This window comes from Phyllostomus hastatus, unplaced genomic scaffold (genome assembly GCF_019186645.2).
Source record: "Phyllostomus hastatus isolate PE091 unplaced genomic scaffold, TTU_PhHast_1.1 phas_contig_86, whole genome shotgun sequence".
Classification (NCBI taxonomy): Eukaryota; Metazoa; Chordata; class Mammalia; order Chiroptera; family Phyllostomidae; genus Phyllostomus; species Phyllostomus hastatus.
The window spans coordinates 34,634,163-34,652,993 of NW_025333977.1; the positions used below are offsets into that span (position 1 = coordinate 34,634,163).

Genomic DNA, 18,831 nt, shown 5'->3' on the forward strand with positions numbered 1-18,831 from the left:
GAGCAATATTATATGGCCAGCTAACATTTCTGACTAGAGAAGTACTATTTGCTAATTGTTTTATAAATACAACTATTTAATTGAACCTTAAACTGTGTATACCAAAACTTGATCAGCTTTTTGTGAGAGCAGGAAAAAAAATCATATGGGATAAACTCCCCTTCTAGATTCCTGATAAGCATGACCCTGCCCTTCCTGGTGCAAATGTATGTGAGTGTGAGCAGTTTTCTCTGTCATGCATCACACGGTTCAAAGTAGTCATTCCACGGCAGGAGTTCTGGAGGCAGCAGCTGAAGGAGAGTGTGTTATGTAGTAGCTTCCTCCTGCTTTGGCGTGTAGAAGGTGTCCATGGGTATCGGATGGCTTCGTCAACCAGAGATATGGGACAGTCTTCCAAGAAAAAGCTCTGGTAGAATGGATACAACTTGATTTGTGTTTGGTTTGTATTTTCTTTTCTTTCATATTACATTCTCTTTATCTCAGACTAGTGAACGAAGAACGAACACTGGAGGTAGAAATAGAGCCCGGGGTGAGAGATGGCATGGAGTACCCCTTTATTGGAGAAGGTAAAATATCGATGTTGATGTCTTATTATTATAACTTTCTGCTCTGTGTTCACTTGTACTTCCCACCCTCACCTCATCCCGTATCCTTAATGGCCACACAGTAAATGCGCATGTTATTTCCAACACTCTAGTCAGCCTTAGGACACAGAAAGCCTGTTTTGGCCATCATGGTTGTGCACCCTTAGCAGTAGCATTACTGTTTATCCTTTGAATATCCTGTTTAAAAGTTTCTAGCAAGTAACCTAAGTTATATCAAAATTTAGGGTGTTCAGACCTTAGTGAATTAATTTTAACTCAGCAATGACAGAAGACATGTAACTCTAGTTGGCATTAATAGGGGACTCTGAGACCTTACCTTTGGGGTTTTACATTGAAAACTGTAAAAGAAAAAAAAAGCTTTAAGATTTTAGTTTCAAGAAATCAGTGAATCATTCTCTGTTTAGGAAATAGGTCAAGTTATCTATTGCTGTGCCTGAGGTTCAGCTGATCTGAAACTTGATACAACCAGGTAGAGACACTGCTACAGGTAGACTTGATAGTGGGCACCTTAGGTGAGGATTTTAAAATACTCTCTCAGCTGCCAAGCGGATGTGCAGTGTGAGACATGTGTGGCTCACAGCCTGCTCTGATCTTTCCTGACTAGGTGAGCCTCACGTGGATGGAGAACCAGGAGACTTACGGTTCCGAATCAAAGTTGTCAAGTAAGTAAGCTAATTTTAGGGGCCTTCACTTCAGCCCCTGCTTTTCAGATGAGTCAGATTATAGAAATACGGGTAGCCACTGAGGCACTGCCAGACTCTTTCCTCTGTTTAATGTCCTTAATACTCTCAAGGGTTACTTCTAATTCTACAACAATACTGAAAACTTTGGGTTGGGGCCAAGGATTGAGCCTAGTTATGTGTTTACTCAGGACCTACAAATTCCAAAGAGGTTAGAAGGAGAGAATTAATAAGACACGTGAGGAGTTGTTAAAGAGAAGGAAACAAGAATGGGGAGTCAGGGAGACCTGAGATTTTAACTGAGGCAACATGGTGCCAGGAGGAATGGGAGACTCCAGAAGGGGCCTTCCATGACATAATACGCGCTTTTGTGCAGAGAGAGCCCTTTGTTAGCTTCTCTTTGGCATGAAGTGCTGCTTAGATAAGAATTTTGCCTGGGACTCAGGCTTTCTTGTTTATTATTTCTCTCCTTACCAGTTTGGAAACCAGTGATACCTTTGCTTCTTAGGATTCTTTGAAAGAAGGTTCCCACCTAAACATGGAGACATGGGCCCCCGCCACCTGAGACTTTTCTCTCATAGTACTCTTTAATCTCCACGATCTTTTCCCCGGTTTTTTCTTCCTTGTCTTTCTCATCGCTTCCCAGAGAAACTGGAACATGTACTATTACCATGTACTAAACCTGGTGCCTTCTCAAGTCTGTCTTTGCTAAAATCCCCTCTCACCCTACCCTCCCCCTTATCTGCATCTCTAGATGCTGACCTGGCCGTGGGAGCCCAGCTCTGGAAACCTCTCCAGACCTGTCCCTGATGCCGTCTCCCCAGCCCCCATTGTCAGAAGCTGTCTTTCTCTCTTTTCCATAATCTAAGTACGTGTAGGTTTATTTACATGCTTTGTCTTCTGCTGATTGTAAGCTTCTTAAGAACGGGGTTTAATAAATCTTACACACCTTTATAGGTTAATACTACACACAAAAGGATGTTCACTAAATGCTTGTTGTTTAAATGAGTGATGTTCATCCTTTTTTCAAAATGTTCTAAAAATGTTTTGAACTCTTCCCGAAGAAGGATGGAAGTTAATGATTTTTACCTTGTTCTCTTTTCAGGCACCCGATATTTGAAAGGAGAGGAGATGATTTATACACAAATGTGACAGTCTCCCTGGTTGAGTCTCTGGTGGGCTTCGATATGGATATCACTCACTTGGATGGTCACAAGGTAAACAAACCAGTTTTCCTGCTTCCTGTCTGTTCTCTTAAAAGCTGTCGTGTGTGTGATTTTGAAATTATTTCAGCCACTTCAATCACTTAGAGCTGTGGGGACTTCCTTCTCCGTCTTTGCTCCTTCTTACTCTTCTGCTGGACTTCTGGGCGTCTCAGCTACTCAGACTTGGTGGCACAGCCTCTGTCAGTGTTGTCCTTCAGCCTCCGCTGGCAAACCCTTACTCTTGTACTTGTTCATGTGTTTGGCTTTCCTTTTCCTTTTGCAAGCCTTGTCTTTCTTTGGCTCCCAGTGTTCTAATGAGTTTCCCTTTCTCCTGCCTCCTCTGAGATGCTATGTGAGCTTTGAGCACCGAGTTCACTAGACGCTGGTGTGCACTTGAGGAGTACCGGTCCTGCTCTAGTTCATTCCCTTTTGCTTCCCAGGTACATATTTCCCGGGATAAGATCACCAGACCAGGAGCAAAGCTATGGAAGAAAGGGGAGGGCCTCCCCAACTTTGACAACAACAACATCAAGGGCTCTTTGATAATCACTTTTGATGTGGATTTTCCGAAAGAACAGTTAACAGAGGAAGCAAGAGAAGGTAGGGGATACAATGTGTATGAGGGACGTGCTTGATGGACGTGAGTATGAGAGCAAGGTGGTTAAAGAAGACAGGCAGTAAAAACAAAACCCGCCAGTGACATCAGACATCAACCATTAACACTAGTGAACACAAGACTAGGAATCAACTTGCTTTTCTGGAAAGACAGTATTATAAATTCTTCTGTCACTATGTCACAAAAGGCTGTGTAAGCCAGGCTCTGAAAGCCAGGGAGTGATAGGTTGTGTGGATGGATGTGTGGGTGTGCAACGGAATCACCACAGATGAGCGAGGCCAAGCTGTTCAAGGAGAGATGAGGTGTACCTCAGGGTTAGAGCCATGGGAGTGATGTCTGCTGTAGCTGGTTGAGGGGAGGGCCTAGTTGGTGGTTCCTAAATAAAAGGAAGACGGTGAAAGAGGTCAAAACTGGAAAGAGAACAAAGAAGGAATGGAAGACAGCTGAAGAGGTTTCATTCCATTTCGATTGCCTTTTCTCATAGGGTTGTATGGGGTGTGTGTGGTATGTGTGCTTGAGAGGCAGGGAAAGACAAGATTGTCTTGGACGTACGTGTGCATGTGTGGCGGTTTCCCCATGTGATGAAGTTGGACATCGGTGATTATTTAATTTGTATCGTGCTTATCGTAAGGCCTCTTGTGTGCCTCTGCATGAAACATGCTATTTGTACTCTAGGGAAGTCACATTTGTGTTAATGGAATCATTTGTTCTTTCTTCAGGTATCAAACAGCTACTGAAACAGGGATCAGTGCAGAAGGTGTACAATGGACTGCAAGGGTATTAAGAGCGAATAAAGTTGGACTTTGTTTAAAATAAGTGAATCAGCGATATTTATTATCTGCAAGATTTTTCTTTTTTTGAGTTTTGTTTTTCAATATGCAAGTTTGGCTTAATTTTTTCGTCTAATGATCGTCATGAATGAATAAGAGGGCTTAGGAATTTGTCCTATTTTGTTCAGAAAAGAGTGACCAGCAAAAGGTTTAATAATACCTCTCCCTTAGGGGATTTAATGTCTGGTGCTGACACCCGAGTTTCAAGAATTAAAGCTACAAGAGGACTCCAGGAGCAAAAGACACAATGTAAGGGGTTGGAGTTAATTGGTAGCTATTTCATTCAAAATACCAACTGGAGAAGTCTGTTTTTAAATACATTTTGTTGTTAATTTTTCTTGACTCCTGTTTCTTGTTGGTTTAGCTACACTGTTGTCTTTTCCCTCGGCATTTTGGTCACTTTCCCTTCATTTGTCCATTTCTCTCCTTGGTGCCTGTGAGTGGGGTTGTCTTCCCATCAAGCGAGGTGGATGCCCAAAACTGGGAAAACCCAGTCCCCGTGCCAGCCCTCTAGACAGGAGCTTGAAAGAACTGAGTAGACGAAGGCTGGGGTAGATGAGTCAAAGTTACAGAGATCTCCTTGTCCTTGAGAAAGTGTACTTCCTCATTCAATTTGGGAATAGAAAAAGCTAAGGGCTTTTCTGTTTAGAAGTCTCTTCCACATACCTGGTCTCACTTGACCTGGTGATTAAAAAGCCTTTGGTTTGTGTCAGGAACTGGGATCACCAAGGGCTCTAGAAAAGGAATTTAAAGTAGAATCGCAGAAGACACTTGCCTCTCCTGCAGCACCTAATTCAGGTGGCAGGTGGCCTCCTTCGTCCTCTACATTACACGGCCATCACAATCGACTTGTCCTCTACTTCTGGACTCCCTGCCTCGGCTAGTGAGTGCTCAGTGCCGTTGGCCGGCTTCCGCTGTGCTGCATGCGGAGCTGCCTTCCAGGCCCCAGTGTCGGTCCAGCAGCCGCCCCACCTCGACCCTGCAGCAGCCGCTGCTCCTGGTTGCCTTTTCATTGCCTTGCACCTGTTTTACAAAAATGAGTGGAAAGGGTGAAAAAATGAGAATTTTGTCCATTTAGAATAGTTAAGAATAAGGTGAAAAGCAGTATACCTTTAACCTCGATCACTCTTTGGACTTGAGTATTTAACCCTGTTCACTTGTGAAGGAAAAGAACAAAATTAAAAGGCTTATTTTTAATCCTGAAAAACGTACCTTAGAAATGAAGAAACCACATAAATACATATGTAGTTTAGTGGACTTTTTGTACATTTAATATTCATTGTGTAATGTACTCTGTTACATAGTGAATACGCAGTAGAGTTGCCCTATTTGAGCATTTTATAGAAATAATCATAAACATTTTCCTAACATACCTGAGCCCAGGAAAACTCTTGATCATGGATTGTACTTGCTGATCCCCGCTTTTCCAAGATTTTTGCAAGTCAGTCACATACGAAGCTGGAGTTACTCATCTTGCTGGAAAGACCCTGTATAGATAATACTCTTGCTGCAAATAAGAGCATTAGTGAGGCTGTGTCACTCCTGTTTATCCATGGTCCAGGCTGCCATGATTTAATGAGTTATAAAAGAATATTCTTTCATTGACTGAGCTTCAGTTCATCCTAAATGCTTTCTCTGAAGCACATTGTAATGTGGAAAGATTTCCATCAAAGTTCCACAGATTTTCTTGTAATAAAGAAAACCATAGTAGCAGGGTGGGGTGATGGAGGTGATGGGAAGTTCATAACACCAGGCTCCAAAGCCCAAGCTTTTGCATCGTGGCACAACGGCATCCCCAGGAGTTAGTGCTGCCGAAAATGGAGGTTTGGTCTCTGAGGCAGCAAGCTCCCACCACGAGGTCTGCAGCTGTCCATCTGTCCAGGAATGTCACAGTGCGGGCTCCTGGGCTTGGGACGTTGTGGTAGTCAATGTGTAAGTTCCCTTTAGGCCAGAAACTTCTATGTATTATAGAGTTTTCGAATGAAGGACTGGGAAAATGCTTCTTGCTCACTCAGAAAACTAGTGAGTGCTAACTATGGGCCAGTGTGTGTTCAAGTGCTTTATATGGGTGAGCTCATTTCTGTGGAATAGGGGCTGTTATCCTCAATTTACAGTTGAGGAAATTGAGTTACACCTCACAGATTACAAGCAGTGATACAGGAATGGAACCCAAGCAGTCTGCTCCAGGGCATGTACTCTGAACTGCTATGATGTCATGAATTTTACATACAGAAAATAAAGACAGGGAAAAGGATTTTAGGTAATGATGGTGGGAGAAGAGATGCTGTATTTAGCACTTCTTGCCCAAATTTTTGAGGGAAAAGTAAGGATGTTCATTATCTGTGGGTATAATGATTACATACCATGGGTATAATGATGGGGATAATCCGTGTGTAATGCTCACAGAACATGGGTGTGCATTATACACGGCAAAATATGGTAACAGTGTCTTCAGTCCTGAAAGAAGTGTCATCCCAGTGACATAATTAAGCAGGAAGGGTGTTACAGGCTGGAGGTCAGACTGCATCTCTGTGGCACCTGCAAACTGAATAATGAAGGATGACATGTTTTAACCTGAGCATTCGTGCATTTCTAACACATTTGGCTACTCATTTGTGTATGTTGACTTCCTGGTCCTCAGCTGCGTTCACTATTGATTGGTTAGGTTGCCAGATCCCTAAATCCTATTTGGGTGTCGGTGCTCAGAAATCACTGTTTTGGGAAAAGGAAACAGGATATAGGAACTCAAAAACAATTTCAAAAGTTACATTGGTTGTTATTAGAAATAGGAATAGAATGAGAATTTTATTGTATCCTTTGAAAAAAGCCATCCCTAGTGTAAGAGGGATTGAAGTAAATATAATATACAAATCACATGGTAATTATAGAATAGGCTGTACTAACAAACTCATAGAAGATTCATGTATTAAAAGTTTCCATATAAGTATAGACATCAGCAGCTGCAGTTCCTGCTTACCCAAGGAGTGGCCCTGACCATAAGAAACTGGCAATCATCAGTGACTCAGCAGAGCCAGCAGAAACTGCCTGCAAATCCTGTTCCCAGATATCGGCAGTGAAACTGCAGATGGAGCGATGAAACTGCATGGTGGTGCACGTGGAGATAACACGGAAACCCCTCAAGAACAGAGCTGAGAAACTGCATGTCTCCAGAAACTCCTTAGTTCCGCTCTTCCCATGATTCCCCTATATAAAGTAGCCAGTATGCCTAAGATGCTAAGATGGGCATTGAGACAATAGTCCCTCCTCTTCCAGGTGGCCCGCACCTGAATGAAACCACTTTCCTCTACATGAGCGCCTGCCTCTTGAATGTTGGCTTTTGAAGCAGTGGGAGCTGGACTGTGTTCGGTTACACTAGCTCTGGTAATGACATCTACACTGAACAAAAAGGCATATACAAGGACTCCAGGAGATAAGCAGAGAATAAGAAACAGTTTGATGTGTTCACTTTGAAAAACATTCTAGTCTTTCAGTCACTGAAGCTGTACCAGGACTCACGAGCAAGGGTTGAATACAGGTCACAGGCAGTGGGCAGCAGGACACTTTCTACAGTGATTTGCATGTCAAAGAGCCCGGACCCTTTCTCCTTTCACTGAAAGAAGTCAATACCTGTGAGTGGTATAACTGTAGGCCTCTGTATAGTGCCTCTAACTGCAGTGCGGCCAGACTGGGGCAGACATAACTGCAGGCGGTCCTGTCACAGGCCTGAGTGTCAGTACGAGCCCTGGAAAGCTGCATGTCCAACACGGTAGTCACCTGTGGCTACTGAGCACTGAAAATGTGGCTAGTGCAAACTGAGGTACTGAGTCTAAAATACGCACTAGGTTTTGAAGATTTAGTGAACAAAGTATAAAATACCTCAATAATAATTTTATATCTTGATTGTTGAAATGATAGTATTCTAAGTATGGTGGGTAAAATATATTAAAATAATAAAGTATATTATTAAAATTTTCCTCCATCTATTTTGTTCTTTTGTACTTTTTAAAATGTGGCTACTAAAAATTCAGAACTACAGAGGTCGCTCACATTATATTTCTATTGATGGTGCTGCTACCAAGTCTCTGCTGGACATGGAAGAAGTGGACGAGGACTTTGGGGTGAAGTGCTCACATTCACACCTATTCGATTGCCTCTCATTCAGTCCAGTCCAATGGTCCAGACTGTTGAGATGCTTTGGGATCCCCACTCGATCCTCCAGTATTTTGTCTGTGCTTCTCCACTTGATGTTATCTGACCCCTTTATTGGCCGAGACATCAAGATTTTCATCCAAACGGTGAGTAAAAGTGCTGGCCAAAAAGGTGAAGGCCAACTCCTGTGTTTTGCCACTAAAAGCCTCATTGAGGTTGTCATTCATCAAAACATGAGGGTAAAGTCATATCAACCTCCATGGAGATAACTAATTTTGTCCTTTTCTTTTTAATCATGTCTACAAGGACATGCTGAGAGGTCTTGTTGAAATCTGGTTATATAGCAGCCTGTTAGGAAATGAGATATGTCAACATAACTTAGTTTTACTGATCCCTATTGGATCCTAGGGATCAACACTTTCTATCTAGGAGGTTACAAGTGATGCCTAACATGTCTGACATGCTTGTTCCTTTTAGAAAAATTGCCCATTTCCAGTACTTGGTGTGGCCCCCCACCTCTACTCACCAACCAACCAGCACTAGGGTGACCGACTCATCCCTGTCTGCCTGGGATGTCTGCCTGGGACTTGTTTGTCTCTGATTTTAGCACTGGGAGTCCCACCTCCCTCAAAGTCCCTAGCCTCAGGCAAACCAGGACGGTTGGTTACCCTGAGGTCCACGATTGAAGGGGTCATTTGCATAGAAGCCCCTTCAGCTCATGTCATTCATAATTGTGCAGAGCAGTGGCTGAAGGAACTGCAGGGGCTAGAGCCAGGCCAAGTTCTGAAAATGTTCCATGAAGGAGGAATCCATGAGCAGGGAGACCTAGAAGCTCAAAGCCATAGCACAGCTGTTAAAGGGCAAGTGTGTGCAGGCGCCAGACCCAGGAGGTCCTTCCGGGCTGGTGGGCAGATTGGCATGTGTTAAAAACAACATTTCCTTTTGGCCACTTATGTAGGGGAATGGGGGAAGGGTTTTTTTTTTTGTAAAAGTTGTACATGCACTTCATCCTTTATATTGAAGATTAAGGGAATTATTGCATGTACTGACTATATGATTAAAATGTAAACTAGTATAATTGTCTTTCATTTAACAGTTATACATTTATTTTAATGAATAACTCATACTAAGAATATAGACTATCTACTTGGTTCTGGGCTTAAAGTCCTCTAAAAATATCTTTTAAAATGTCGTTTCTGATTGTATGTTGACATAATTCTCCCATCTTTGTTTGTTCATTTGAATGTCTTTTTATTTCTGTTTGTTTTGGTTTTTATTTGTTATGTGCTTATTCATTTTGTGAGTCCTGAACCAGCCATCTTCTTAAGAAACATATTAAGGGTGTTCATTTTCGATAATAAAAAGCATTAGTTCTTTCTGTAAGCAGTGATGTTATTCTGTTTCAGAATCCCAGCCACCATGACTACTGGCAGCAGGCAATGTCCAGCTGGCTCATGTCCAAATCCCCATCACAGCTGAGCTTCTAGGCCTGGGCTACAAACACTTCCAGAGGGAAAGCTGAGCACCTGCAAGGAACGTTTTTTTAAATGTTTCTTTATTTCCACGAGAGGGCGCTATGGTGAAGGGGATGAGACTGTTGTACATCCTGTGGACTATATAAGGAATCACAAGTGCAGCTTCTGCTGCCAAGTTTCCAGTTATGTGCTAGAGTCATTTTAGCTCTCCCTTACTGATTGGCTACACGTGCCCGCCCCTCCCTGTGTGACTCAGACAGGGTCTCTGAACACTGTCAGAAAAGCCCACTGTCTGCTGTAGGAAGCAAGTGGGCAAAATTACATCAGGCGGAGAGAGAGAGAGAAAACTCAATTGTGGAAAACATTACAAGATGCATTTTGGTATAAAGACAATTAGCAGCAATTGCAGACTTTTTCAAATGGAAACAGAAGAGGAAAATAATGTACTCTATTGAGTCACTGCACCTTTATTAAGGAGCTGCTATGTACACGAATGTTGGGGAACCAAGGTGGCCCGGAGCTCAGCGCCTGCACAGAGGAGCCCAGGCAGTGCAAGTGAAGGTGCAGGCTTATTCCCCTGCACCCTTCCCACTGACCCCAACACTCAGACTCCTTCGCATCACAGAGCTGCGGGGAACTTTCCAGTCTACTGCAGGATGGGGCAGGGGGTCACCGCTGGTTCAGTGTTCACTGAAGGCGGTTCTGGTCCCTGGGAAAACCATTTCTGACTTCATGCCAGGTCCAGAGTTGAGCCCTTTCCTCCACTCCTGGAGCTTGGCCGCCATCATCTTCTTCCTTTGCCTCCACACACCTTCTCTGGAATGTCAGTGTGTGCCTGTCTCATGTACGGCACAGAGCTAGACCCTGTCACCGCTGAAGCAGAAGAGCTGCAGCACAGCAGCCCCTGTGTCATCAGGGCCACCGGGTAATTTGTGGCTGCTGCAAACTCACTCTGAAAGATGATTTCTTCCTGGTTTATGAATTTCTCTCAGAAATTTAAATCAGATATTTGAATATTTAGCAAATTGTTGTTACTGAGGAAAAAATCAGGCAATTGAGATAGTGGCAACCTCCCCCCGCCCCCCACAAAAACAACAACCAAGGCCTGACAACTACTATGATTGTGGCCCTATTTCCAGAATAGTGGGTTCCTGGCACCCACCTTCTGTACCCCCAGTAAGTGAAAGGTGTGTGTGTGTGTGTGTGTGAGAGAGAGACAGAGACAGAGACAGAGACAGAGAGACAGAGAGAGAGACAGACAGACAGAGACAGAGACAGAGACATGGACCCCTCCCCGGAGGTTGTGGTTGCTCTTTCCACAGGGTGAAAACTGCAGGAAAACTGGCCTAACAGTTGAGTGACACCCTCACAGAGTGGCAGAGCGGAGGCAGAACTGAGGCTTCTAGGTGGGTTAGATTTCTACGCAGCACTGAGGCTCAGGCTAACCAGACTGGGGTGGGGACAGCGCAGTTGACAAGTCATGAGTGGCACTCACAGAGCATCTCATGTTAGCCTGAGGAAATGTCAATCATTCATACCAGAGAAAGGGCAGTGGGATGGGAATTAGGGCCTAAGCCCCTCTGGCATCCACTCCAGGTCACCAGGTACCCCGTCCTGCCCCTTGCCTCAGGTTGTCTGGTCATTACCTTAGACCTAACCTTGAGCTCATGGACAGAGATCTTAGGAATAACAAACTGACTTTGAACTTAGATTTTATTACATCAGAAAGTAAATTAACCTTGAACTGTTAGTTTTGGATTTTTTACAAAAAGATAATGCTGCCACTCCCTCTCGCTACACTATCCTGATTACATGTGGTCTCTCAATGGTTTAAACTTTCCCTATTTTGGTAATCATTCCCTATTCCTCCTTAAATGAGAGCTCCCATATTTCTTTTGGTTAAATGTCAAATTCTCTGTTCATTTCTTAAAAGCGTACAGGCTTAGCTGTTTAGATCAAGTTGATACACAGGGTCCGGCAGAAATAAGGCCTGCGTGAGCATGGCGTAGTAATGTATAGTTTTAATTTGAACATTTCACATTAAATGTCCATATGGTGTGTGTGAACATACAGTATGCTTGAGTGTGATAGTGTTACGTTGCAGAATTATGATTTAGTAATAAAAGATTTTGTAATGAAACAGGGGTGTTATTTGTGCCAGACCCTGTATTTTCTAACAGCAGTCAAATGACATAGGGACCGTGAGAGCCCCACTCTCTTCTGTGTGGCACCACTGCCTTCCCTGGGAACCGCTGCCTGTGCCCAGGTACTGCTGGCCCTTGGCCTGGCAATGCCCTGCCTACTGGGCACTGCCCTCTCCTGCCCAGCTGAGGCTATGGCACACCCAGGCCCACAGTGAGTTCTGTACAGACTGTGGGAGAAGGTCTCTTTGCTCTTTGGTGTCAGAGGCTGTCAATGGGCATCAAAACTGAAATGCTTGCACTTCCTGAGGTCCTTCTTGACAGTACCCTCTTAAGCTCTTACATATACTAGAACTCAGATAATAAGCTCAAAGTGGAGCCAGGCCAGGAGACACACAGGGTCCGGCAAAAATAAGGCCTGCGTGAGCATGGCGTAGTAATTTATAGTAATTTATAGTAATTTGAGGGACAGACACTATTTTGTTGATCCTTTGACCATGGAGAAGGCCTCAGTACCAGGCAGGCTTGTCGGTCCCAGCTCTATTCCAATAAAGTGGGCTCTTCCCCAGGAGCCTCCCCACCCCTCCTGCAGATGGTATCCTGGGGACCTGTCCCACCAGTCTGCAGGCATGCAGAAACACAGCCTAAGAGGCAGCTGAGGCTCTAAGACTACCCAGGACCTGCTAACTATCTATGTAACTGTCCCATTTTGGGTCATTTACATTGGAAAAGAAGTCAAAGCATGCTGGTCATGTGGTAAATTGCAACATCTATGTAAATCAAGGGGGAATACAACAAAATATATACTGGTGTGTCATTCATGATCCATGTTGTTAATGGAAATAAATCTTAAACAAATTTTAGGATAATAAGGTTGGGAATAGAGATCATGGGATGATTAAAAGAAAAATGGCCTTTCCCTTTTATTGTCTCTTATCTGTGTCAACAGGGTATGACTGCACGTAATTTTGTAAGTGCCAAAGCTTTGTGCTGTTTTCCAGACCACTCCAGGCTTCTGCTGTGGGAAACCCATCACAGTGGAGCGCAGTGGGGGCCTTGGCAGTGTGGGGTAGTAGAAGGAGTACAGGATATGGACCCTGATTGGCATTCTGCCTCCACCACTTGTCTGCTGTGCAAATCCCTACCCAGGACTTGTGTTGTAAAAGATCGAGAGAGAAAATTAAACCATGAGGGTTCCTGATGAAATGCTTTCTTGGTCTGTATTTGATCTATTATTTGACCTACTTAAGTATTTTCATTTTTATTTAAATAATCATACTTTACTTTTAAAATGTTATTTTAAATTTATTGATTTGTTTTAGAAAGAGAGAGAGAGAAACATCAATTTGTTATTCCACTTATTTATGTATTCATTGGTTGATTTTTGCATGTGCCCCGATCAGGGATTAAACCCACAAACTTGGCATATCCAGACGATACTCTAATCAACTGAGCTACCTGGCCAAGGTAAAATAACCACACTTTTCAATTAAAATTTTCTATTTGATTCTTTATTAAATCTGCCTCTCCCTGCCTTCTGTCATGCTTTGTACTAACTATGAATAACATGGCTAAATTTAATTTATTAATTATTGGACAGGCACCTGGAAGAATCACACTTGGAGAAAACGATGGTGAGAGGCCTTGAGAAGAAGACTGTCTGTAGCAGGGTCAGCTGAGCTTGGCACTGCCCTGAAAGAGCCCATGTGAGACTCTCAGGAACAGGACTCCACACTTCCAAGGATTTCTTCCCATTCCCTGAACACTGCCCATACTTCTCCACCGTTTACTTTGCCAACATATTCATTCCAACCAGACAGCCATACTGTTTTTTACCTGAGTCTTGCCATTCTTCAGGGCCAAATTAAAAATGTGTCCTCGTCCATGAGGCCTTCTTTCCTCTCCCCTGCCCACCCTCAGCCGGGAATGATTCTCCCCTTCTCCCGTGAAGGCCTATTGCCATGTCTCCTCTTACGTACCACTGATGATGAACGGGACCGCTACCTGATTTCATGGCTTAAAGCAAAATGGAAATGCAGAGCTCCTTATTCAAAAGTTGTTAGGAATTTCAAGACAGCTATAGTAGAGCATTATACTAAGCATGTGGCCCTTGTAAGTGTCCCAGCACCACCGCACAGGACACATGCCCACTCAGCCGGCCAGATTATTACACCAGGGTACTCCAGGGGGTACTGAGAGGCCCCTGAGCAAATGCAGTCATTTAAATGCCCATTCTAATCCCTTCCCAGCGAACCTCCTGAACTACCCGTTTTCCCGAGCCCATCTAGTACTCCAGTGCTCCAGCCCCTGGCCCCCACCCGTCTGGCCCCTCTCTGTCTTACTTACCCTTAGCTCCCTGCTGTATCCATTCTCCCACTGCCTGGGTCTCCATTAGAATATGAGTCCTGGAGGGTTCAGTTTTTAGAAAGATTTGGCTGCCTATTGCACAATCCCAGGGCAGAAAGAAAGTTGCCCACATTCCCTGTCCTGGCCCTATGCTCAGCACCCTCTCAATTTCAACTCGTCAAACAAGTTGTCCTAATAAGAACACCAGAAGCAAAGACTTTCCATGTCCCTAAGTGTTTTCTAGTGATCAGACCACTTGTAATGAAGAAATGCTACCAGCTGAGAGCCTTGCTGAATTCAAGATGAGTGAAGACCTGGTCCCCTATTATAGGTCTTCTACTAGCCCATATATGTTCCATCTCAACATTCAGGAAGTCTAATCAAGGTCATCTATGGAGAAGAATGGCTTCTCTGTTGGTTGGTTCCATTGTTAATACTTTTCAGAGTTCAGATCAATCTCTGGAAACCAGGAGAAATCCTCCTGTTCTACAAGTAGAAAATCGCCTACCTCCTTTCCTAGTAATTGTTGAATTGTCCTTCATTTGTGCACACCTGTTCACACACAAGTGCACACCAACTTGGATAACTATGCAATTCATTTGATTCCCAATCACAAGATAATTCATCCTATTTTTTAACCACTGGTGCCACTCTGGGCTATGTGAATAAGATGTTGAGCTGGTCTCAAAACTAAGTCACCCGAGAAGTAACAGAGATGATGGAGGTTAGCAGGATATAATGTGAATGTCTCTAAATACCGAAAGCCCAACACATAGAGCAGGAAGTTCATTGAATCTGTGTAGTACCTAAAGGAGACTCAGGATCCATTGGTAAAGTCACAAGGTAGGGTCATGTTGACTCGTCATGGAGGAACCTAGTAACTTCCTAGTTACTAGAGTGATTCAACAATAGAATGGGCTGCCAGGGTGGTGAAGAGATTCCCGTATTTGAATGTTCTCAAGCAGACACCAGACGCTGGAGGGAGGCTCTGAGCTGAGTGGAAGACAGGGATAGAGGCCCTCAGTGATCATGCATGGGTCTCAGTCTGTGCCAGTCAGGAAGCAGGTGTTGGGGGTTCAAGATTGAAAATGACATAAACACTGCTGTCCTCTGAGAACTCTTCCAACTCAGAGATTCTGTTCCTCCAGATTTAATGTAGGCTGAAGGCAGGAACCACAGCTTATACTTCTCTTGTGTGCTCATAAAAACTAAACAAAGTGCTATGGAGCCAGATCCAACAGTGAGCAACTGGAAGGCAAGAATTATACCCTCTATCTGTAATACTTAGTGCCTAGAAAAATGTAAGAAATTAATTTTGAGGTTAATGAATGTGTGTCCAGAGAATACTCGATACAAGTCAGTAAGTGGATCCACCGAATCTACAATATGGACTCACTGTTGAAAGGACCCATTGCATCTCCAGTAATGTACATGATGGACAAACAAGTGCCCAAATTTACTAAGGTGCAATGGATTATTTAACTCCAGTGGCCTCATTGTAACCATACAACTCTTGGATGGTAAAGACACAGCTCTTCTGAACACCTCTGTGTCCAAGGGCCCCAGAGAGCGGACCATGGGGCTCGTTAGAAGGCAATTTCACCTCTTCCTTCTTGTCTGAAGAGTGCCACTACCCTGGTTTTGAAGACATCAAAAGTTAATGACAGAAACCAGCAGGAGAGATGGATGTGATTCTCTGCATTGACTAGCATTTCTCTGGAAAACATTAACCAGAAATAACGTAATCATTTACTTTTTATTTACTTTCTAAACCTGAAGTACAAACCATTTCAACACCAGCCGAGCCCTCACTAAAGTCAACAGGTAAAAATCTCTTCTGCAATATTGATCTCCATCTATTTTCTACTGACTAAAATTATGTGGATAAACAACTTTTAAAAATTCTTTCACTTGTTAACCAAACTCAGTCCATTAAAAATTTTTTTTAACTTTTCTTCAAATACAGTATAGAGCCATTTTTCCTATTGTTAAGAACAGTGATTTACTCACTTTTAGGCAGTGTCCAGCAGCCAGAATCCTCAACTTCCTTTGGGTCCTATATTCTTTTAATTTGGAGTTAACGGAGAAAAAGTGATAGGGCTAAATCCAGGCTCCACCACTGTGTGCTGTGGTCAAGCCCCAAACCTCTTTGAGCTTCTGCTTCTTCTATAAAAAACAGATGATGAGAACAATACAGCTCCCGTGGAGTTATGGGGTCAAAGTGCAATGACAGAAGAAGGAATGGACATTAGCTATGATGATGCTGTTTTCCTGAGGAGGAGCCATTCCAGCCTCAGAAAGCCCAAATCTCCCCATGCTTCCTTTAACCCTAAAATGATTCTCTCTTTTGAGAGAGAGATGTTGAAGTGGGTGTCAAAGCCACACTAAACAGTATACAGTTGGAAGCCTTCTGAACAAAAGAAAATGGAAAGTTCTCCGTAGTTTCTTATGTGATGATGAAAAGCCCACTGCAAGGAGCACTGTGTTCTTGAGGCCAATTTCACTTATAGAATCACCAACCTAAATGGTAAAAGAACTTTCCTTGAAAGAGTAGGAAGATTTGAAGAAATACAAACTTCTTTTATTCTAGATTTAGATTATGCCTCGTCCCCAGGGCTGGGACTAGGGTGCGGCAAGGAAGAGACCAAAGATGCAATATTTAAGGAGGTGCAACCTTGTGAATGAGCGCCTCCTTAAATTTTGTACCTTCACCATCTCCTTTGCTGCACCCTAGTCCAGGCTCTACTTTTCCCCATTTATCCCCTCAAATGTGGTTCTTTTCAGCATTTGGATTTTCAGAGCCAGGTCTGAATGGCTATGAGAGCAGGCTTGGGAGAGCCTGGAGAGCCCTTTCTCCACCCAAAGAAAGGAAGTAATCACCTGTGGTTACTGTGGTTTAATAATTTTTACCATGATTTGCTCAGGCTCACGTCTCCCAACTTCGGTGCGTTGGCACTGAGTCCATAGGGCTCTTCCAAATCACGTCCAGGGCTACTGGTGCTGAGACACCTTCGCAAGAAATCTGACACGTCCTTGCACAAGGATAACTTGCATTCCATTAAGCGATGCTTTACACTGGAGAAATAAATTCCAGTCTGTCTCCACAGGACAAATATAATTGTGCATAACTTATAGTTCTTGGCTAATCAAATGTCGCTGGATCAAATAAGTTAAGATGAGCTCCTTCAGGCAAGATGGTGTCTTCTCATGACTCTGCATTGAGGCCCCTAACATCACAGATAGTAAGTATTTAATAATGTCCATATGAATGAGGAAACACCACACTTATCAGAAATTAATCCTTGGCCACTCGGGGCCTAGGCCCTTTAAGTACCAGAAAGGGCAGAGCCAGGAGTCTGGCCCAATGATTTAAACACCAACCACTGCCACTTCCTCCCTGTGAAAACCAATCGTTCCTCTGGCTTTTGCTCACATGCCCTTGTCCATGTCATGTTTTGTGAGAGGCCCTCACTTCGGCTCCTGCTGCCTGGCATGATATTTCACCCTCTTCTAGTTCTGTCCTTCCCCTGAGAGACCCGTTGGTGCTTGGCACAGCCCCGACAGTAACAACCTCAGCAACTCTGACCCTGAGCTTTCCTGTGATTCTTCTTGTCTTGCCTCCTGATTGGCAGCCATACATCCTGAATGCTGCCCTGGAACAGTTTGAATGCATTGCTACCCTAGTGGGGAGCTCTACGGACAAATCCAGAGACCTGGAGCCAACCACAGCTGCCATCTTGAGATCTCCACCATTAGCCGCAGGCATGGGGATTCCACCCAGCAATGCCTCTTAGCGCCCTGCTGGCATGTCCTGGAGGTGGTTGGTCCTCTTCTGCTCCTTAGGCTTTTGGGCCTGGTCTCCTCTACCTGAGCTAACAAACCCTTGATATTTTCCATACCCTATCAGATACAGATAGTGTGAAGGGAAAGAGTATTGTTTTAATACAGTCATGTGGGCCTCATAGAAAATTGCACAGAAAAGTAATTAAAATAATGAGACAAATGACAAAAAAAGAGAAGTAAATGCCTATCTCCTACTGGCATGCAAAGAAGCTGGAGCTGGGGGGATGGGACTGGCCCGAGAGCACTCACGAGTATGTGCACTTGGCATATGGCAGGCGAAAATCTTTCCAAGTTTGCAATTGGTGGCGTCAGGCACGGTGAAACACCTATAACCTCCCTTTGGCACTCTTTGTTACATCTCCTTTGGAAGACATACCATAGTATCATTTATTTTCCTCTTTATTGTCAGTAAGCAAATGGTAACATTTCTTTGTGAGTAAGCTGAAACAACTTAAATGAGGGACCATTTTGTTCAGCTTGATATCAAAGTTATTTTAGTTTATAAGAATTAGACATGGAATATTTGAGAAAAAAACAAAGATACTAATAAATTACATTTTAGAAGAGTTCTGATGCTTTCCCCATATCCAGGTCCCTGCAGAAGTCAGCATGGAAGCAACAACAAAGGAAAGTAGGAAACAGCCGACCGGACCCAGCACACAAGTTCGACAGGGTGGGGTGGGGTGGGGTATAAACTGGCACAGCTTTTCTGGTAGACAGTTTGGCCAGAGAAATTAAAAGCTTTAAAAATATCCAAATCAATAAAAAAGAAGAAAATTTTACCCTTTGTTACAGTATGCATGGATCTGGAGAATATTATGCTAAATGAAATAAGCCAATTAGAGAAAGACAAATACCGTATGATTTCACTCATATGTGGAATATAATGAACATGCTAAACTAACATGTGAAATAGAGACAGATTCATAGATAGAGAGCTG

The 18,831-nt window shown here is 43.5% G+C and overlaps 1 protein-coding gene and 1 long non-coding RNA gene across 2 annotated transcripts in view; one reads left to right on the forward strand and one right to left on the reverse strand.

The window, feature by feature from the left end:
* The window catches only part of DNAJB11 (DnaJ heat shock protein family (Hsp40) member B11), a 15,923-nt gene extending 11,651 nt beyond the window's left edge, over positions 1-4,272 (forward strand). The window contains exons 6-10 of the mRNA XM_045851199.1: positions 484-566; positions 1,210-1,267; positions 2,391-2,502; positions 2,931-3,090; positions 3,826-4,272. Of these exons, the coding sequence (XP_045707155.1) occupies positions 484-566; positions 1,210-1,267; positions 2,391-2,502; positions 2,931-3,090; positions 3,826-3,890 (478 nt within the window). The 3' untranslated portion in view covers positions 3,891-4,272. The remainder of the gene's footprint in view (positions 1-483; positions 567-1,209; positions 1,268-2,390; positions 2,503-2,930; positions 3,091-3,825) is intronic.
* Positions 3,913-17,322, reverse strand: LOC123826988. The gene is made up of 2 exons (XR_006787158.1): positions 16,058-17,322; positions 3,913-4,959 (listed from the first exon to the last, which is right to left on the reverse strand). It is a non-coding gene; the product is annotated as an uncharacterized LOC123826988 (long non-coding RNA).
* Positions 17,323-18,831: the final 1,509 nt, after the last annotated feature.